Source organism: Pelophylax lessonae (genome assembly GCF_965119305.1).
Source record: "Pelophylax lessonae genome assembly, chromosome: 7".
Classification (NCBI taxonomy): domain Eukaryota; kingdom Metazoa; phylum Chordata; class Amphibia; order Anura; family Ranidae; genus Pelophylax; species Pelophylax lessonae.
Window position 1 is genome coordinate 88,648,344 of NC_138774.1, and position 22,533 is coordinate 88,670,876.

The 22,533-nt window shown below is 42.2% G+C and overlaps 1 protein-coding gene across 1 annotated transcript in view; it reads left to right on the forward strand.

Annotated features, from left to right (window-relative positions):
- VARS2 (valyl-tRNA synthetase 2, mitochondrial) overlaps positions 1 to 22,533 on the forward strand; it is a 75,748-nt gene that overhangs the window by 50,976 nt on the left and 2,239 nt on the right. Inside the window, exons 19-28 of the mRNA XM_082262674.1 lie at positions 4,801 to 4,871; positions 6,255 to 6,380; positions 8,491 to 8,595; positions 8,673 to 8,741; positions 10,998 to 11,076; positions 12,756 to 12,883; positions 14,030 to 14,182; positions 18,576 to 18,776; positions 19,799 to 19,910; positions 22,169 to 22,359. Of these exons, the coding sequence (XP_082118800.1) occupies positions 4,801 to 4,871; positions 6,255 to 6,380; positions 8,491 to 8,595; positions 8,673 to 8,741; positions 10,998 to 11,076; positions 12,756 to 12,883; positions 14,030 to 14,182; positions 18,576 to 18,776; positions 19,799 to 19,910; positions 22,169 to 22,359 (1,235 nt within the window). The remainder of the gene's footprint in view (positions 1 to 4,800; positions 4,872 to 6,254; positions 6,381 to 8,490; positions 8,596 to 8,672; positions 8,742 to 10,997; positions 11,077 to 12,755; positions 12,884 to 14,029; positions 14,183 to 18,575; positions 18,777 to 19,798; positions 19,911 to 22,168; positions 22,360 to 22,533) is intronic.

Here is a 22,533-nt window from a genome sequence, read left to right on the forward strand (position 1 = left end):
CTAAAAAAAATTCACACAATGGGGCAAAATCCCAGGTTTCAACTGCTGGTGGAATTTGTAGCCAGAGCGTTTGTGCAATGACAATCGTTTTTTACTAGAGCTAATGGAAAAAAGGACAAGGATTTCTATCCTTTCTCGTCAGAACAGAATTCTAGTGTAAGGCCAGCATTAGGCTTTTAAATACAAACCAACAAAATAGTGCCACGCTCCTAAGATATTACCTGAGAAATGTATATGTGTGATATAATTAAAATGTAATTTTCTGTAAAAAAAAAAAAATGTATTTGTACCATGCCACAATAAAGTGCTCCTTAAGTGAAATATAAAGTAATTCCCCAAAAAATTTTTGCAATAAGTCCCAAACAATAAACTATATGTAATAATATAGCGCTGCACAAACATATTAACAAAGTCAGAAAAAAAAAATGTTATTAACATCCAAAATAAATAATATGAAGTCCAAAAAACTTGATATATAGTGCTTAGTGATCGTGACTCCACACCAAGATAATAAAGGCTGATCTCATTTGTTCGTCAATCCTTTAGATTCTATGTAATAGCACCACTCCTCATGACTTTTATTACACCACCACTAGCCGCTCACCTTGAGACCAACTGAGACCTACTTAACTTTTAGTCAAAAATGCCTGTCCCTTTAAGGAAAATATGTGATCCATTCACTCTGTGTTAGACCTCATCTCATGCTCCCATCGATTTTCGGAAACCTTCTTATGAAGGTCTCTCCTCTCTCTTCTCTCTCTCTCTCTTCTCCTCTCTCTCTCCCTTCCTCTATCTCACCTCTCCTCTCTCCTCTCCCCTCTCCCCTCTCCTCTCTCTCTCTCCTCTCTCTCTCTCCTCTCTCTCTCTCCTCTCTCTCTCTCCTCTCTCTCTCTCCTCTCTCTCTCCCCTCTCTCTCTCCTCTCTCTCTCCTCTCTCTCCTCTCCTCTCTCCTCTCCTCTCTTCTCTCCTCTCCTCTCTTCTCCTCCTCTCTCTCTCTCTCTCCTCTCTCTCTCTCTCTCTCTCTCTCTCTCTCTCTCTCTCTCTCTCTCTCTTCTCTCTCTCTCTCTCTCTTCTCTCCTCTCTCCTCTCTCCTCTCTCCTCTCTTCTCTCCTCCTCTCTTCTCTCTTCTCTCCTCTCTTCTCTCCTCCTCTCTTCTCTCTTCTCTCCTCTCTCTCTCTTCTCTCTTCTCTCCTCTCTTCTCTCTTCTCTCCTCCTCTCTTCTCTCTTCTCTCTTCTCTCCTCCTCTCTCCTCTCTTCTCTCCTCCTCTCTTCTCTCTTCTCTCCTCTCTTCTCTCTCCTCTCTTCTCTCCTCTCTCTCTCTCTCTCTCTCTCTCTCTCCCTCTCTCTCCTCTCTCTCTCTCTCTCTCCTCTCTTCTCTCTTCTCTCTTCTCTCTTCTCTCTCTCTCTCTTCTCTCCTCTCTCCTCTCTCCTCTCTCCTCTCTCCTCTCTCCTCTCTCCTCTCTCCTCTCTCCTCTCTCCTCTCTCCTCTCTCCTCTCTCCTCTCTTCTCTCTTCTCTCTTCTCTCTTCTCTCTTCTCTCTTCTCTCTTCTCTCTCCTCTCTTCTCTCTTCTCTCTTCTCTCCTCTCTCTCTCTCTCTCTCCTCTCCCCCCCCTCTCAATTCAATTCAAATAAGCTTTATTGGTAGGACCAATTACATTTTAGCATTGCCAAAGCAGTTTGGTTTGGGGGGGCTTTTGGTCCAGGAGCTGGGCTGACATGTACAGAAGACAAGTGTATCTCAGTCCCGGAAAGTATTGTTTATATTTTAAAGTCCCTTGGGCCATATTCGTTAGTTTTTACACCTGTTTGAGGTTGATTTTGGGGAGCAGCAAGCAGTTTCCTCTCTCTGACCTCTGGTGGGTGACTTAAAGTCTTAAAATGAATAGAAGTCTAGGGTGTATCTTTTAGAGCTTGTGATACCTCTAAATATACCCCCTAGATTCAGCAGCAGCACATTAAGTTCTAAAATGTTCACATTGTGTTTTTTAGTTTATGATTGTTTAGGAGTATTATTACTTTAATATGTGATCGAATAGTGTCTCCTTCTTGGGCCTTCACTGTGGTTCTTGTTCACATTAAGCTGGACTTTATTACACCTCCTTGCTCTTCAGCAATGCTCAGAGCCCAAAGGTAAATATACTCACCACATCATGGATAGTGCCAGTCCCTAAATTAATAAGTGGGTCTGCATTAGCTTTATACAGTATTCCACTCTTCAATACGGCTTCCAAAATAATTAGTTATATCCTCCGCTCCATAGGTCTGCTGCAGCATTACTATTAAATATTCTCCAACATCATACCACTAATAGCAGTCAAAGAAGCCTCTTGTCATGCCTTATCTCAGCACACTTGGTGTACAGCAACTATCAGTTTTATCTATTAGGTTTTTGCTACCACGCTGTTTTTTCTTTCCAATACATTGGTACTTTGGTACTTTGTCTTCTGTAGGGACTGAAACAGAGTTATTTTCCAGCATATCAGGACTGTTTAGGGTTTGAACTGTGTCTTCAGTTGACCTACCTGGAGATGGTGTTCCTTTTCTTCCATAACCCAAATGCTGTTGTGCAGCAGGAGAAATGCTCTTTCTCCTCTTTCAGCAGTTTGCCCACATTTGTCAGCATGCTAGCTCTACATTTAAACCCAGATTTCCAGAGACTGGGTGATAATGTCTTTTGGAACCCGGCAGACAGTTCATGTTTATATACACATAGAGTGTTGGCACGTGACTAGTCAATAATTACTTGTACCTGCATTGTCTTGCAGACGTTCAGTCAGATCATTTCCTCTCTACAGAATAAAATAAATAGACAAAGTAATTGTGTGTTACTTCAACTGCCTTTGCTGGGTGATTGTTCTACTGTCAGATGTGTATAAGGCCACAAGATGTCACTATTCCTCCTCCAGTGTTTTATTTACTTTGCAGGTTGGCATCTGAGATGGCTACAATCTAAAGCTGAATTCCTGGGAAATGTAAAAACTGGCTTTGCAGTGCCGCGCTGCAAGGGTTAAATGCTTGTTTTTTGCTTAGGACAGCCATTCTCAACCAGGGTTCCCTAAAGTGGGGTACATACTAGTAGAAAATGTGCCGAAAATTCCCGCCCGATGTGAAATCGTCTGATTTTCACCTAGTGTGTACACAACTTTCAGCAGCCGATGCCGACATTTTCAACGAAAAAAAAAAAATGGAGGGACAAACACCAAAACGTTTTTTCGTCCGTCCCCAGACGACCGATTTTCATTTAATGTGTATGCAGTATGTCCGTGAAAATACGAAAGACCGAGCATGATCTGAAGTTGCTGACAACCCGGAAGTCTAGGAACAAATATGCCAAAAAAAAAGAAAAATCGGACGAGAAATTTCGTGAACATTTATGCACTCTCGACTAAAAACGGTAATGAACGCTGAGAAGACAGAGAAAAAATCGGAGGATATTTCTTACGATTTTCGTCAAGTGTGTACGGCCCTTAAGAGGTTTCTAGGAGGTTCCTGGAGCTAATGACGCATCAATTTGATGGTGCCTGCATAGTTCTGGGGCCAGCGCCACTTGGCAGAACCAGCTTCATGACACCAGGAATATTTTTAGCTGTCTGTATGGGTAGCATTCTAACCACCACTGTAAGGTACATTCTTCCCACTGGCCACCAAATTCATTTATCCACTGACCTCCCAATTATTATTATTATTATTATTCTTCTAATACAGGATTTATACAAAGAATTTGTTTGATCAGTGTCTCCCTGACACCTGGGGTAAAACGATTGTGGAAGACTGGTCTAGGGAAAAATAAATGACTTTCTTTTCCCCTCACTCCCTTGGCAGCCAACATTCATATCCATCTGATGCTCCAGGTTGTGGGCAGGCGTTTAGCCTCCTGTGGTTATACCTAATGATGTCCAAAGAGAAGAGGCTTCCAGGGACCGATTGGACAGAGAGAAGGAAGCCTGCATGAACAAGGGATTAGACAAGTATTAGTGTTTTTTATGGTTTCTCTTAACAAAAGCGAATATTTAACCCTTGCAGTGTGGGTGTAGCCCCACTGCAAGGCTAGTTTTTACATTTCCCCGGAGTTCAGCTTTAAAGTATTTGCTTAAAGTGTTTCTGAAGGTTTGGGGTTTTATTTCTTTAAAGTAACAAACATAATATACTTACCTGCTCTGTAATGGTTGTGCACTGAGCAGCCCCGATCCTCCTCTTCTTGGGTCCCCCGCGGGAACTCCTGACTCCCCCTCCCCCGCTGAGTGTCCCCATAGCAAGCCACTTGCTATGGGAGTACTCATGCATGCTCTTTTCCAAGCCACTTTAGTGTGTCCATATGACACACAGAGCGTGGCTTGGCCCCGCCCCCCAGCTCCCTCCTCACTGGCTGTGATTGACAGCAGTGGGAGTCAATGTCTGTCTCTAAGCCAATAAGAAGCAAGAGAGCCTTGGCTCTGATACACATCGCTGGATTGAGTTTGGGATCAGGTGAATAAAAGGGGGTGCTGGGGGGGAAGGCTGCAATCAGAAGGTTTTTTACTTTCATACATAGAATGCATGAAGGTAAAAAAAACCTTCTGCCTTTGCAACCACTTTAATTTTGGTCCATCAAAAAGGAAAATGTATCTCCTGGCATAGCTCCTATTCCAGCCCTAGTTTATCCCGTGATATGGCTAAACTTTAAATGAATATTTAAAGCAGATCTTATTTTTATTTTTTATTTTTTTGCTGCTCTGCACCTGTTAAAACAGCAACCTTTGCCTCAATTTTATATTTAAATATGCAGCTAGAATTAATTCTCATTTTTCCTATTCATCTTAGATGACGATGTTCTGGACACTTGGTTTTCATCTGCTCTCTTCCCATTTGCCATGTTGGGATGGCCAGAGAATGTGAGTATTACCCCTTGTCTGTGTAGTATGATTCCTTCTTTTGTCCTGGGGTGTCATCAGGTAGTTACCAAACTACTATTCAGGAGATCAGGAGGATGTGTATTATGAACAAGGCTGCTTTTTGTTTCTAGTAGGATTTCATACTAATGCCATGAGAAGAACCTCATCCCAGACATCTAATCTTCTCTAACAGACAGAGCCGTTAGCTAAAGCAAACAGAAAAATAGTATGTGGTGTAAAAAATGTCAATACATTTTTAAAAAGGCAATAACATGGCACCCCAGTTCTTTTTCAGTCTTAGGTACAGTAGGTGGGTTAGATCTTTTTAGGTATTTATTGCTGTTTGTAGCCCTGTTAAGGACATTTCACCCTCCCTTTCTGACCTAGTGATGACATTGTTTAACTAATTTAAGCTTTCATGATGGATTTGAATGTGATTAAGTGCCGGTTCACACTTGTGCTATTGCGGAATTCGCACTGCATCCGCACCAAAGACGCACAGGAGGCATTTTTTGAGCCACATCAAAATCGGATCACACTGTGGTTCACACTTGTGCGATCCGATTCTGTGCGTACTTGCAGATCGCACTGCGATATGCGATCAAACTGGGGGTGTCGTTAACATTTAATTGACACCCCCTGCGTATTGCATATGGCAGTGTGAACTGCCAGATGTGCGGATGCGATGCAGGAACACACTGCATATTCGCAACGTTCCCGCATCGCACAAGTGTGAACCGAGCTTAAAGGAAGGTGATTGCAAGTTCAATAAAGTTATATTTTATCATATATTTATACCCAATTTGCAGTTTTTACTTCTGTTTACCATTGGTTGTTTGTAAGACCTGCACTTCGGAAGCCCCAAACAAATTTGTTTTCCCCAGTACTGATTTTTCATGCCTTCGGTGTTGTGTTTATGTCTGGAGGTGGCTATATTGATAAATGAGCAGGGATTTGCTTCTTATTGCCATTGCTGCCCCTCTTTTTTTTTTAAATGAAGTTTTATTACTTGCATATGTACATTATCTGAATCGGTGATCGTTAACTTGAGATCTGCCCGACTTTTTGTGCTCATCAGCTATCCTTACTGTTAGTGTATTTTATGTGTGGTCCAAGACAATTACTCTTCTTCCAATGTGGCCCAGTAAAGTTAAAAGGTTGGACACCCCCTGCTTTAGATGAACTCACACTGCTGGCATAGAGCTATGAGGCTAGGCATCCTCACATACTCAGATGCCCACTATTTTATGGGGATTTGAAAACAAAGGGTAAATCTTTCAAGGTACTGCCTCTGCAAAATGAACAGTTCTAGAAATTCCCCCAAAGAGAGCAAAATTTCACTTTTTGAGGTCCAGTCTAAACTTTGGTCTGTTCCTTCCACAGACAAGAGACCTGAAAGAATTTTATCCCAACTCTCTGCTGGAGACGGGCAGCGATCTGCTTTTCTTCTGGGTGGCCCGGATGGTTATGTTAGGAGAGCAGCTGACAGGACAGTTACCATTTAAAGAGGTAAGTCATAATAACGCTGTGCATTTCATGGGCCATACAATGTCATACACTTAATTGGCAATTCTGGGTCTGCTTCATGAGATGGACAAGACATTGCATTTTGCAGTCAACAAAAAATGATCCTATGTGACTGTGCCCCAAGAATTGCAGAGATCAGAGTTTCATAAAGGAAAGTTTGGGTAAAGGTACAGATCTGATGGTAATCTATGCATAAAGACTGAGCGGGGCTTTGTTTGGGGGAACGTGCTGCAGATGCCGATGGCCAGATGCAGCTTTGTGACTGAACCTGTGGTATCTGACAGCTTGAGGAGCATTAGGGGACCTTACCTAGTGACCCACCCAGTTCTATAAAGGTCAGCATGTACTTGTGACAATATCTAATAAAAAATGTTTAAATGATGTTTCCAAGTGTTTGGAATCCTAGCAATAGGATTCATTAGGAGGAGAATTATGGAAGATGGAGTTTGAGTAACTCTACTTTTGTTTAGAAAAAAACATTCCCCTCTGGGTGATCTATGCACATTGCAAGGATTTCAAAGTAAAGTTTCACCCAAAAGTGTAAATTCCAATTTAAGGTCTACTCACCCCCTTACATGACACGTTTGGCATGTCATTTTTTTATTTATGGGGGGGAGCGGGTCCCTAGTTTTGACAGGTACACGCTCCCACTTCTGCTCGGGCTGCATAGGAAGTTCTCTTCTCCCCCTCCCTCTGCAATCTTCTTGGATATTTCACAGGTCCCAGAAGCTTGTCTGGCCATTAAGGAGGCACAGCGTGACTCGCACCTGCGCAGTGCGCGCCCGCCTGTGAAGCCACAAGCTGTCACAGCCGGATTCCCACACTTGTGATGCCGGGCAGAGAACCGAGGGTTCGGGAGGCCGCATCGCTGGATCGTGGGACAAGTGAGTGTGCGTTTATTAAAAGTCAGCAACTACTCTTTTTGTAGCTGCTGACTTTTAATAAACACAAACATTATTGGAACTCTGCTTTAGCAAACACTGCTGCAGATCCCTACCATTTGTTATTTTGAAGAAATAGCGGTTTGTCTGTGCTCCTGTGCTGAGTGAATCTGTATGGCAGGGATTGTATAATTATCAATCAGCTGCTGCACCTGCTGGGCTCTAATGAGGAAAGTGGCAAGGTCTGCATGCCTTTAGATGTGATTTCCCTTTGTGAGTATGACATTTCGCTTTCATGACATTCTTGTTGCAGGGGATGCCAAAAATCTAACTTGTATCTTTGGGCAGAATTCTGGGAAAATCAGTAAACCAATCACAAAAGGAGGAAATTACATTACATTTCGGGGGGGGGGGGGGGTGTGCATTCTGTACACCATCTGTGTACAGAATGCCTCCAGGTTGCCATATTGCATTGCAATTTACAAAACATTACAAAGCTGCAGATTGAAATGGAAAGGTAATTTGTAATAACATTCAAGAAAAACATGACTTGCTTTTCAATTGTATACGGTATATTATTATTTTTTTATTTGCTATTTTTTTTTCCTTTGAAAGTGCAATTATTCTTTAAAGTTTTTTTCTTTGTGTAATCCCACACACTCACAGAGCCGGCATCTAATGACTGGCAGCCTATCAGTTCAGATATAGTTAAATGACATCAGCAACTTAATTCTTGTCATTAGCCCTTAGGCCTCGTTCACACGGGTGTACTTAAGCGTACATCCAGGCAAAGCGCTGTCTTTGTCTCCCAGGATGCACAGGTATGCAGGAAACCCCATTCATGTCTATTGGGGCCCAGCGGTTGCATGGCTGCATGGACACAGCTGTTGCTCCCAATTTTCCATCCCTGTGGGTGCATGTGCGTGTTCCTCAACTCACACGGTCTGCGTTCAGTGACACGCACCGACCCATAAGGATGTGACATTGAGAGCAGCAGCTGTTCCGTGCAACTGCTGAACCCCAAAAGACATGAATAGGACTGCCTAGATGGGGATACAAGGAACATCTGTGCATCCCATGTGGGCAAACACGGCCCTTTGCACGTATGTACTGTATGTTTAAATACTCCCGTGTGAACGAGGTCTAAGCTTTTTGCTATGCTTCATACTGTGGAAGGCAGCATAACACAATATGGCTGTATATGTGTTTAGGTATTTTTGCATTCGATGGTCCGAGATGCCCATGGAAGGAAGATGAGCAAGTCTCTGGGAAATGTTCTTGATCCTCTGGATGTGATGACTGGAATAAGTCTAGAGGTACAAAGATAATTGGGAGAGACTTCTTCTGACCACCGATGTTCCTCCGTGTTCTAACTCTTCTCCTCTTTCTTTAGCATTTGAGGGAGAAGTTAAAGGAAGGGAATTTGGATCCTCGGGAGTTTAAAGTGGCAGAAGCTGGACTAGTAAGAAAAGCCAAGTTTCACGTATAGTAAATTCTTGTGTGCCTGAAGTGTTTTGTTACAATGTTTGTCGCTTTTAGGAGGTCTGTCCAATAGATTTTATTTCTTTAGGAGGCAATAAGAAAAGCTGAGATGGCAGCTAGCTGAGCTTTCAGTATTTTTAATTTTTTCTTAAATCCCTCTTGGAAATACAGATTGAAATTCAGCTTGGCACAATGTAAGTATGCTGATCTCATACCCGAGGGGCAACTGCGAAAGCTCATAGTCTCTTTAGTAGTTGGCGCTACTACAGTGATATTAATAATCTTCCGGGTCCTCACCGATCACAATGGCAGCATCTATGCTGCCATTCATAGAATGCTTTGTATTTTTTTTTTTTTTCAATAAAATACAAGGTGTCCTCCTATTAGACAAGGTGGGGAGGAGGGGCAGCAATGTCATGTTCTTCACCTGGTCCAGTTTAGCGAATGCCTTTTATTCTTTGGAAAAGAAAATATTACAAGTAGTACAAGAAAAGTTCTATGAATGGCTGCAGTGCTGATTAAACGTCCCCTGTGATCAGTGTGCAGGGGGGAGTCCGCTGGCACAGGACCTGGAAGATTGCGGTTATCAATGTAGTAGGCCTGACTACTACAGTAATTGTCAGCTTCCCCAACATTCCTTTAGATATGAGATATACATACTTACATTGGTCCAGGCAATACAGATCAATCCTGGAGGACAGAATTAAAGTGGTTGTAAACCCTCACATATATACCTACATAAGTTGTACTTGTTTTTCTGCAGTCTTCTATTCTCTACATCCATTCAAAGTCCAGAATTTATAAGCTTGTTTGCGCTGTGAGAAAAAAAGGAGGTGGAGAGCTCAGGTGGTTACACTCTGAAGAGCTCAGTGAGGAGAGCTCTGAGAGCTGATTAGAAGAGACACATCCCCTGCACACAGGAACAGAGCTGAGGCTGTCAATCATCTGGAGTTCCCTCCCCTGTCACCACTTTTCTCTTGGTGTCAGGAAAAATTGTCAAAAGATACTAATGCTGATAGCAGAGGAATGAAGCAGCAGCCAGAAATGACACTTAGTGCTCTTAACTGAGACAAGTACACACTATAGAGGGATTTGCTTTGTTCATATTTCATGTCTAAAGTTTGCAACCACTTTAATCACAGAAATAGTAAAAATTTACTTTTTAACTTCGACTGTTACCTGTCTATGTCTATCTCTGTGCCACAATATATGGTGGAAATGTTTTTTTTTTTTATTGTCAAGTGAAAGACACAGTACGATGGTAGGTAAAAGGTAACGCAATTCGATCTTACAGACAAGATCACTGTTGAAAATTGTGGGCCAGATATATTTTTAAGGTATAGTGCCTGTATCTAAACTCCCAAACAAAAATGGAATACATTGCAGCTTACCAATCATTAGATGTGGTGGCTGCATTCATTTTCTTTTTATGTTTTTTTTTTTTCTTTTGTTTTCACCTAGTAATCCTGCCCGTAACACCCTTCCTTTCCTAGGATGACAGCGCTCGCTCACTGCACTGTATCTATGGAAGGGCAGCATTGTCATCCTAAGCTGATCTGGTTTGAACTACAGCATATCCTACTCTCCTCATCTCCATTACATAGGAGGAGGTGTTCTGTAATTCACAGAAGATGGCTGATAACATTGTTTGAGATTTCAGTTCAGTCTTCAGGAACGTATAAGGACACTGGCTTTCTGTCAGGATCAACAGAAAATGTTCTGTATTTGCAGAAAATGCACTTAAGCAGCAATATATTACGTATTTCTTCTTGGGTTTAAATATCAGCTGGATCTCCATATTCAGCATTGATGAGCTGTGTTCAAACTGCTCTGTGAATAATAATTCTGTCCTGGTCAAAGAATGGATTCTCAGAGGGTCATGGAAACCATGTTGCCAATACAATGACCAAAATGGGGGAGGGGTGGGACTTTGAATGAGGCAATGGTAGGCAGCTGATGGAAAATGTAAAATCGAGTTTATTGAATCATATAATATAAGGACAGGAAAACCATTGCATATACAAAGAACAATGGCATGTTGAGAGAGTAAACCAGTATATAAAATGGCATAAACAACAGGTAAGTACATTGCATATTTTCCAAATAACATCATATCATTCATAAAAACAAAGTCAGTAATTGATGGTAAGACTGCATCAGAATCCCCCCCCCCTTTTTTTGCTGTTGCCTATACAAGGAGAAGATTCTTTATAACAATATGTCTATTTCTTACCAGTTAAAAGATTACCCCATCGGGATCCCAGAGTGTGGTACGGATGCCCTTAGATTCGCTCTCTGCTCTCATAGAGTACAAGGTGAGAAGAATCCTCTACAGAACACTCTACACTTCACTTCACTAAATGTTTGTTAGTAATTGGACTGATGTACATGTTGATAAATTTTCCCAATAGCAAAATTTTCCTAATAGCAGTTGCTCTAAAGGTAAAGAATGCTTAAAGCGGAGTTCCACATTTGGCATGTCATTTTTTTTTTAGGGGGGGCGGGTACCTATATTTGCCAGGTACCCGCTCCCACTTCCCCTCTTGCCGCCTAGGCGGCTGGAGCAGAAGTTCTCCTCTCCCCCTCACTCCCTGCAATCTTCTGGGACATGTTACAGGTCCCAGAAGATTGGCCGGCCATTCACAATGCGCAGCGCGACTCGCGCATGCGCAGTGCGCACACGGCTGTGAAGCCCCAAGCTGTCACAGCCGGGTACCCACACTAGAGATGCCAGAGCCGCCAAGAGGAGAGGATCAAGGGTTTGGGCGGTCACATCGCTGGATTGTGGGACCGGTGAGTGTGTGTTTATTAAAAGTCAGCAGCTACACTTTTTGTAGCTTCTGACTTTTAATAAACACAAAAATGAGTGGAACCCTGCTTTAAGGAAATAACAAACATGTTAAACTTACCTGCTCTGTTTAGTGGTTTTGCACAGAGCAGCCCCTATACTCCTCAGGTCCCCTACCAACACTCTGGGCTCCTCCCTCCCGCTTCACCATTTCTTGCTACGGGGACACTCGTGCGTGCTTGCTCCCGAGTCCCACTTTGTGTGTTTTTTGCATACTATGCATGAAGGTAAAAAACTTCAGTCTTTAGAACCACTTTAAGCTAAGATGTGCATGAAGAAATATTCATTTTCTTAATGGCATCTAGATGAAGCTGAGGATCATAGAAAAAAGGATCCATAGAAAATAAGCTCCATTTAGTGGCCATATTATGGTATTTTTCTGATCCACTCTGGTTTTATTTGGATGAATAACATTTGACCTGTAGAGGAAATAGAAGTACAACATTTGATGTTACCCTATTCGCAAAGGGTGAATATACCATCCGTTTACTGAAAAAAATAGCTTTGGAAATAGTTCATTTTTTTTTATAAATAAACCCCTTAGTGTTATTTTACAGATAATTTAATGCAGTATAGTAAAGAAATATAGATGAATCAAGCTCTGATAAAATTTGTATGCAAAGGCAAAATGTTTATTCCTTAGCTTTGGACAGAGTGGGGAAAGTAATGGTAATCCAACACTTTTGGGTTGTCACCAAAACCCTCCAGTTGGGACATCTTCCTGTGACAACAATCAGAATTCCAACTACTTTGTAGAGATTTCCAATCATTTTCTTGCATCTCGGGGACAGGAAGTTTAAGAAAATCTGCCTAGCAGGACACAGGCAGCATAAAATAACCTAATAGGGGTTTAAACCTCCCCTATGCCATCAAAAGCAAAAAGAAAAGTTTTAGCTTTACATTTACTTTATTGAAAACCTTTTGGCATCTTCAAAGATGGTTACTCAGCCTCTGGACTGTATAGAAGTTACATGGTAGCTGTACGTAGCTTCAGTTCATTTCCAGAGTGCTGTGGAAACCAAAGCTGGCCAGTTTATTATTCGGGTTACAACTAAACCTTAGAGGTTGTCTATATCATGCTGCAACTTTTTTTCTCCTCTGATTTTGCTTAATTGTTTTCTTTCATATTCCCTTACTGTGCTTAAGGTGATGATATTAATCTAGATATTGCCTCTGTCCTCGCCGTCCGCCATTTCTGCAATAAAATCTGGAACGGAGTGAAATTTACATTAACAGCTCTGGGTGAAGATTTTACTCCACTGCCGAAGGATCAGGTATATTCTCCTCCTGAAGTCACATGACATCAGGGCTCTTCTATCACTTTCGGGCCAACAATGCACACTGAGCCTTTGTTTTACAAACAATTGTTTTTAACCACTTTACGACTGCCCACCGCAGTTATACTGCAGCAGGCAGCTGCTCCTGTGCAAACCGCCGTAGGTATACCTCGGTCACGCGTAGGCTGCTAGGGGGAGAGCACACGCCGCCGGCGGTGCGCTCCCAGCTCCGATTGCCGCTGAGAGAAAAGGACGGATGGCTGATGTAAACACAGCCGACCGTTCTTCTCCCTGAAATGATCAGAGCCCCTGTGATCCTTCTATATAGGATTACAGAACTCTATGATCATTTCACAAGCCACGCCCCCCCCACTGTTAGAAACACGCCCCTAGGTACACATTTAACCCCTTGATCACCCACACTGTTAACCCCTTCCCTGCCAGTGTCATTATTACAGTAACAGTGCATATTTGTAGCACTGATTACTGTAGTAATGTCACTGGTCCCCCCAAAAGTGTCAAAAATGTCAGTCAGGGGTCCGATCTGTCCGCCCCAATGTTGCAGTCCTGCAAAAAATCGCAGATCGCCGCTATTACTAGTAAAAAAAAAAAACAATAAAAATTACATAAACTTTTCCCGTATTTAGTAGTTGGGATAACTTTTGCACAAACCAATCAAAATATGCTTATTGCGTTTTTTCCCCCCATAAATAAGTAGCAGAAAACAAATCGGCCTAAAATGTAAAAAATTTTGATTTTTACATTTTTTTTTTCAGAATTGATGCTCTTTTTTTGTTTATAGCGCAAAAAATAAAAACCGCACAGGTGATCAAATACAACCAAAAGAAAGCTCTATTTGTGGGAAAAAAAAGGACATCAATTTTATTTATGTAGAGCATCGCACGACCGTGAAATTGTTAGTTAAAATAACGCAGTGCCGAATCGCAAAATATGGCCTAGTCAGTAAGGGGAAAAAAATCTTCCGATCCAGAAGTGGTTAATATACAAGACATTTCCTTCCACAGAGCCCAGTAACATTTTGCTTTCTATGTACTGAATTTAGTGAAATTGCATTTTTATTGATGTGCTGCTCAGACTGAACTCATGTTGAAAAGACTTTGAACCATATGCTTTTCATGCTAGCTAAGGCCCCATGCCCCTATTGACCGATGGCTTCTGGATCGTCTGCGGCAAACGGCAGAGGAGTGCGAGAAGAAATTCCAGACCTTCGAGATTCATGGAGCTACTGGGGCCATTCATTCATTCTGGTTACAGAGCTACTGTGATATCTATGTGGTGGGTATACCAAGCTACACCTCGAGGTAACTGTGTAGTTAATTGTGATAGCAGTCTGCAGGGAAGTTGGACTGCATGGCATAAAAATAACCACTAGAGCAGTCATGTCCAAAGTCCGGCCCGCAGGCCAGTTGCGGCCCTTCCCTTAGTTTTATTTGGCCCCCTGAGACACTGCTGACTTTTGTCAAAGCCTTTCTCTCTGAGACTTCTCACATCCCCGCCCCAATAAGATGGCTCAGGGGTGGGGCCTCTGGCCTCCCTCGGCAGCTCGGCTGCTCCCGAGTCCCGCTCCGCCCCAAACCCCACCCCGAAAACCCCCCGCCCCCCCCGCTCGGCTCTATCTGCCCCGTGTCACCCACGACTGCGCGGGAGTGCAGAATGAATTTGAAAATTGCATGCCTTCTCTCCTTCACCGCACACAGCCACCTGTAGGAGCCCGACCGAGGATCTTGTGGAGCTGACCGAGGAGATGTCACTTCTACAATCCTACTGCCTGTTTCTGTAAGTGTGATGTGTGTATGTGTGTGTGTGTGTGTGTATGTGTATGTGCGTGTGTGTGTGTATGTATGTGTATGTGTGTGTGTATGTATGGAGCTGACAATCCCACTGCCTGTTTCTGTAAGTGTGATATATGTGTGTGTGTGTGTATGTGTGTATGTGTGTGTATGTATGTATGTGTGTATGTATGTATGGAGCTGGCAAGGAGGTGTCACTTCTACAATCCTACTGCCTGTTTCTGTAAGTGTGATGTGTGTATGTATGTATGTGTGTATGTGTGTGTGTGTGTGTGTATGTATGTATGTATGTATGTGTGTGTGTGTGTGTATGTATGGAGCTGACAATCCCACTGCCTGTTTCTGTAAGTGTGATATATGTGTGTGTATATGTATGTATGTATGTGTGTATGTATGGAGCTGGCAAGGAGGTGTCACTTCTACAATCCCACTGCCTGTTTCTGTAAGTGTGATTTTATTCATAAAGTACTGATGCTTAATATTTCCTATATATATATATATATATATATATGTGTGTGCGTGTATATTTATTTTAATGGTTCAAATGTCAGGCAAAATGGTCGGCCCTCATGCATGTTCACTTCATCAAATCTGGCCCTCTTTGAAAAAAGTTTGGACACCACTGCACTAGAGGGAAAGTCTTTAAATCTGTTTAGCCCTTTAACGCCGACCATACACAAATATGCAGCCCCACTGGACCAGGCTTTTTTCTGTGGGGCCGCATATTTGCATATCTCCCTTTGTGCTGGAAGCATGCCACATGGCACGGCACAGCACGGCGCACTCCCAGCACAGAAACCAGGGTCTCACCGAGAGCCCCAGTCCCTGTTCTAACAATCGGGAACCGGAACGCCCAATTCTGAGTCACCTGATCGCTGTGATAGCCTCTGATTGGCTTACACAGTGATCAGTCGCTTTGAAGCCCGTCCCTGTGTTTTCTGTCTCTCAGAATGGACAAGGCAGATATATTGTATCTTTCTCTGCCCTTGCAGAGATGGAAAAGAAAAGTGAAAAGTGTGTGTGTAGAAAAAAAAATAATATTAATAGTATTAAATAAAAAAAGAAAATGTACCTAGATCAAGGTTGGATCTAGGTCTGCCCCAGGCTTAGTGTTTGGGTCAGGGTCAGTTTTTTTTGGACAGGATAGGATTTTTTTTTTTTCATTAAATTAGTATCAGTGTCAGTCTGTTTTTAGGTAGGATAAAAAAAAGAAAAGCAAAATGCGCACTATTGTTTCTGGACTGTACTATGGGTACAAACAACAAACATACTCATATGTGGTATCGCTGCGATCGTTAGGAGCAGAATAATTATTTTGGGTTATTTTTTGGTGGTAGGTTATGGTAGTAGCAAGAAATATACAGTTACATTAAATTTATTTTTTTTTTTTTTTAACTATTTTGGTCCAGTTTTCCTTGGATAATTATAATAAAAAAAAAAATCAGTACATATCCATTACCATCTACCACCATTTGAAAGCCCAATTTGTCCTGAAAACAACAAGGTATAATCCACCTGGATACACTAAGTAGTTGTGATGATATGTACAGTTTTACTAACACATGTCAAAGTTGCAAAATTGGGCTTAGGCATTAAGATTTGTTTTACTCTTAGGTGCAAAGGGGTTAACTAATAAAGTCTTAAAGAATAAGTTCACCTTTTGGGACATATTACATGTTTCCCCCGTATTTAGCGTGGAACATGTAACATGTTATAGCAGCTGCAGTTTCTCCCTCCCTCTGGGATTGTGAGCGGGGAATTTCTCCCGCTGCCCGATGGCACTATTTGGAAATTATGCGGCTATGCAGTGTTCCAACCCCAGGGCCACGTCATTCATTCACAGTTTCCTGAGAAATGCAAACTACAACTATCAGCTATTGTGGCTGACGGATTGTAGTTCTGAATGGAGGTCACTGGTCAGCGAGCTCGTAGTTCATTCACATCCGTGCAGCTTGTAAACAGTCAGCCTGTGTGCAGGGCTTCCCTGCAGGAGTCTGACATTGCACCCTTGATCCACTAATAATGGATGCAATGCTTTCCATGCTCCTTTGGGTCTTTGATAACGCCCACAAGGCGGGCGAAACGTGTCGACGCACTTCTGGGCAGCGGCACGCTACAGCGTCATTTCCTGTGAACCGCACGCCGGCAACGGACACGGAAGAGAAAGATCTCGCTGTATATGCCGATTAATGCCTTACCATATTCCACCTTTGTGAGTACCAATATTTCTTAATACTTTTAAATAAAGACATTACGGGCTTTCACGATGTCTGGCTTCTTTCCTTCCTTCTAAATATATCATTGGGGAGAGAGTGGAGAGGAGCTAGTAAGGAGCCCAAAGTATAGGATTGCAGCCATCCATCCATCCGGGCAAGGGAAATCCTAAGTCTCCGTGTGGCTGCTCATACTTCCTAAACGGAATATCATATATATTCAAGGCTCATTTACATCCCAAGTCTGGTGAGTGCATCCCCATAGGGGGATTTTCTTTGAAGAGCACTTGAGCACTTTATTTGGATTTTGAGCACCTTTTGGCACCATAAACTTCTTTGGAAGAAATATAAGTTTGGATTGCACCTTATATACATTTTGCACTTTATTCCTTTGCATTTCTGGACACTGGATCATATTTATTGTTGCACCTTATGAATTTTCTGATTTGTGTATATAATTAACCATATTCACTGTTGGATTTTATGTATTTATGAATTTAGATATTCACTGAATTATATGCACTTCATTTTAGTATACCATTTTTTGATCATTTAGCACTTATTTATAGATTTACCTGTTAGCGCTGCCTATATATGTTTTCTAGTTTTTCCTGGTTTTTTACTTGGTGAGCAGCAGCTTCGGGACATATATATATATATATATAATTTTTATAATTCACTATTTATTCATCACAGCGCGGGTATTAATTTATTGTTTTACATATCAGCTATTGTGGCTGACGGATTGTAGTTCTGAATGGAGGTCACTGGTGAGCAAGCTCGTAGTTCATTCACATCCGTGCAGCTTGTAAACAGTCAGCCTGTGTGCAGGGCTTGTCTGCAGGAGTCTGACATTGCACCCTTGATCCACTAATCATGGATGCAATGCTTTCCATGCTCCTTTGGGACAAAAAATAATAAATGCACATTTTTTTCCCTGCAAAAATACATGCATTTATTATTTTATTTCCCAAAAGTTGAACTTCTCCTTTAATACTATGGTACAGTAGATATTTAAACTGAAAATGTGTGCAGCTAATGTAAGTACCTGAAGTTGTGTTTGTATTGGCTTCCTACCATTCCCTGCAGAGCACTTATACTGGGTTTAGGAAGGTGTGAGTCAGATCAGGCTGTACTACATTGTACAGTTCAGACTAGCTTCCTGAACTGAGAGAGTAGAGGGATGACCTATTTAGTGCCCTGCTGCTTTTCCATTGTCCATTCACAGGCTGGAGTGGGCCCTAGACCAGGCTCTATTACATACTGCAGTAAAGTCTTAAGAGGGTTCTATGACTGGGCTGTGCTGTCTGGCAGAATGCTTGGATCACAGTACTGGCTGAAAAGGATTTGAACTTTGTGTGTGTAGTTAAGCTTATTTTCAGTGATATTTCAGCTTTGCCATAAAGAAATCTCTGTTAAAAAATTCATATTGAATTTAACTGTTACCTGGTACTCCTGTAATTCTCGTCATTTTCTTCATTTTCCTAACTGTTGTTACATTTACCAAGCAATGAGTCAGAAGTAACAATGAATTGTAAATGTTATTGTTGAAATTGTTAAATTAAAATTCCAATAAAAATTAAAAAAAAAAAAAAAAAACATTTATATTGAAAGCCTTAGTTGCATACCCATACATGAAGTCTACTATCTTCTCCACCAACACAGGAAGCTGTAAAACCAATCTTGAATGGACCCGGGGCTGCTGACGCCAAACAAGTACTCTACTGGGGAGCAGAGAACATGCTTCGCCTTCTTGCCCCATTCATGCCTTACCTGTCAGAGGAGCTGTGGCAACGTCTTCCAGCTGCTGCTTCACAAAATGCTCCCAGCGTCTGTGTTGCTGAGTATCCAAAACCTGGACAGATGGTAAGGGAGAATTTTTACTTGTGTAGTGTTGTACTTACACATTATTTAGCTGCAGGCTCCTAACGTGAGAAAATATATCTGACGCTTAGACAGTTTTAAAGGGCAGAGATCGCATACCTTACAAAAAAAAGCTCCAACTCAAAGGAAAACCTTTGCAAATATATATAAAGCCACACTACCACATCAGGGCACCTTTACAAAGCGTGATCCCTAGCTCAAAGTTATCTGAGCATGAACTGAGACCAAGCTTACATGCATGCATCCTTTTCCCCCTTATAGGTATAATCTATAACACACCAGAAGCACATGTGCAACAAATCCAACAAAGCAACAATGGCAACCACTCAATTTTAAATCTAGCATACAAAGTTTTCCAAAGTCAGAGCACACCGTAAAGGAGGATTGATACCTGTTTAGAATTACACTGACACCTTATTAAACAGGAACTGAACTCTGGAAACCGTGCCCAAAAAAGCAGGCATACAGCAAAGGACTGGTCACCAGTATTCCCTGTGGCCTCCCTGCAGCTGATATTTTCTCCATTACTGATTTATCATGCCTGGTGCTGCACTCTGTCTTGGTGTGGAGGCAGCCATCTTGGCAGAGGCAGGCCTTTGCTTCCTCATGTAAGACCCCCCAGCAAGTAGAATAATGAGCAGCATAGTTGTGATATCACCAAATCTCATGACATTAGCAGTCAGAGGCAGCAGTGCTTTAAAGGCTAACTCTACCTCTAGCAATATGTTACATGCTACACCCGTATTTAGGCCCACACAACCACATCGTTCCTTCACAAGGATCTGTGAATAAATGAACTACATGTCCCATATTCCACCGCAGCAGACAGACTTGAAGTTCTCAGTAGAATATGAATGTAGTAATCGGTGCAGGCGGTTAAATCCGTACACCTGAGACTTCTCAGCAGGGTTTTTCCCAGTTTTCATCAGGTGCTGGCCAAATGGGAAGTCTTGGTATTTTACTTGTGTTTGTTATTAGTGTTTTTTTTTTCTTCTACTAATTAGGCTCATTGGAATTACCCAGAGGAAGAAGAATCTTTTGATTTTGTTCTCTCAGTAATCAGAACGCTACGAAAATTGAGGAATGAATTCAGCCTGACTAAGGCAAGACCTGAAGGTGAGTGGATAGGGGTGAGCATGGTCTGCGGAGTATTCTGATTGTTTCTTGAGAGATACATTATCGGGTTTCCCATCATGATTTCCTTGTTTTCACAATCCACTTCTCCTTTCCTATAATAATACAAGTGCCCAGACCACCCCTCTTCTCTCTAATCAGCATGCCTTACATTTTTAAGTAACAAATCTCACATCTCACAGCTGGTATTCTTCAGGCTCATCTTCTGTTCCTGTTGGGTGTAGTTGTGGTCCCACAGTAAAAAATCAGCAGTTCGACCACTTTCACTACCATCAGGGCTCATAATGGAGGTGAAACCCTTCAGTAACATCACCACCCTGCCTCATAGAGACTGGTTGAAGGTATATTACCTCCCCTGGGCCACGCAGAGAAGCAACCCCTCTCCCTGTGTCATGTAACAAAATCGCGTCACTAACTACAGCCTTTCCAGTTTCCCTTTCACCTAGAGTACATAATCTGAAGAGGCAGGACAGCACAATCATGTCACGTGGTTTTAGAAGACAATTTTTTGTTAATTTCCAATTTTTTTTTTTTTTTATAAATGAAAGTTTTATAAGGGAAATCGATACTAATGTTTTTAGCCAGCGGCGCTAAAAAAAAATAATCTTTGTGAATAATATTTGTTACTTTATGTTTCACGGGGTTTTGAAGTTTCCATTGTGTCTAGTGAATGTTCAGGTTTTGCATGTTACCATTAGTGTTGGGCGAGTGGTTCAGGCGGAGAATACGTTCGGCCCAAACATTGCTTGTTCGGTGAACACCTGAATTTGCCAGGTGGTTTGTTCGAGAATGCAGCCTGGCAGGTCAAAAAAGAAGGGGGAACAAGCAAAAGCAACCCCCCCCTCCTCTCCTGAACCATACAAGGCCACATGCCCATCAGCATGGGGGCAATGTACTTTGGGGCGCCTCCAACCCAAACCACGTTGTCCCCATGTTGATGGGAACAAGAGCTTCTTCCACACAACTACCCCCCCCCCCCCCCCGTGTGAACGGTACACTGTAGCCCTACTCATTTACCGATTGCAAGTGAAAAAAGTAATAACTTAAAAATTCCTAATTAAAAAAAAAAAACGCCCCCCTGATATAGCTCCATCGTCCGTCACGCCGCCTGACACCACCGCTGGACCCAACAAAGGCTAACTGTCGTGTGCATGCTCTGCCATCTGGCAGTTCTTAAATAGGTAAGGGGGCCACCTGGTGACATCACTCATTGGCACCGCCCCATGTGACATCACCGACCAAGCATGCACCGATGTTCTACAGTTTCCATGTGGGAACTGTAGAAACATTTGTTTATGCTGTGTTCAAATGAACACATAGTTGCACACAGACATTTAGCAGACTGACCACCATGGTGTTAAGGACAATTTGAACATTTTGTTTTATTTCCTTATGTTTGGCTTCATGTCTCACTGTATACAGTTTTCTTAAGTAAATCACTTTTTATGCACCCTCATTTAGTAGGCTGCAGACCTGATAGACAACCCAGATTCCACTTGAAGCCTTGCACATGGCAATCTGAGAATGCCTATGCTAAATGAAATTCAGTGGAGTAGCATTGTAAGCCTGCAACAGGAAAATATTTTACTGGAAAGAGGCACAAAAATGATTTGCTTAAAGTGATTGTAAAGTCTCTTTTTTTAATATACAAAAAACAAACATGGTATAATTACCTCCACTGTGCAGCCCGGATCCTCCTCTTCTCTGCTCCTGGCCCCTCCATCCTGTCGAGTGCCCCCACATGAAGCAGCTTGCTATGGGGTCACCCGAGCCGAGCTGCAGATCTGTGTGTCCATTCAGACACAGAACTGTGGCTTGGCCCCGCCCCCTCTATCCTGATTGGCTAACTGACTTACAGCCGTGGGAGTTAAAGGCCAATCAGGAGGGAGAGTCTCGGACATCGCTGGACAGAGATAGGGCTCCGGTAAGTATTAGGGGGTGCTGGGGAGGCTGCTACACACGGGTTTTTTTATCTTAATGCATAGAATGCTTTAAGGGGAAAAACCTTCCAAATTTATAACTCCTTTAAGAAAACTGTATACAATGAGGCATGATGAAATAAACAGTGAGACCTATTGGAAAACAATTGTCGGGTTTACTTGCACCTTAAGATAATTTCTTGGTTTGTGTCTATTCTGAATGCTAGTGCATGCATTTTGGAAAGCAGCTTGTAAGTGGTCCAGCAGTCATTTTACATTTTTTCTCATGTTTGATTTTTTTTTTTTTTTTTATCAAAACAGTGCACATCTTCTGTTCCCAGAAAGAGGACCTGGCATCTCTTCAGTCTTTCCTCTCCCCTCTGCAGACGCTGTCATTGTCAGGATCTCTTCATATTCAGCTGTCCAGTGATGCATCTCAAGAGGGCAGTGACCAAATTGGCTGGGCCATGGAGGAAGTAACAGATAACTGCCGCGTTTATATAAATCTTCAGGTCAGAAACATAGACTATATGAGACTATTTTTGGTGTGCAGAACACTTGGAGAGTTTTGCGAAAACAGTTTTTAAAGCGGTAGATATACGACAGTCAAAGGAGCCAACTACTTGAAAAGTTGAAATTCAAACTTCTTTATTGAAACGAATGTTGGTGTAAAAATCCAGGAACAA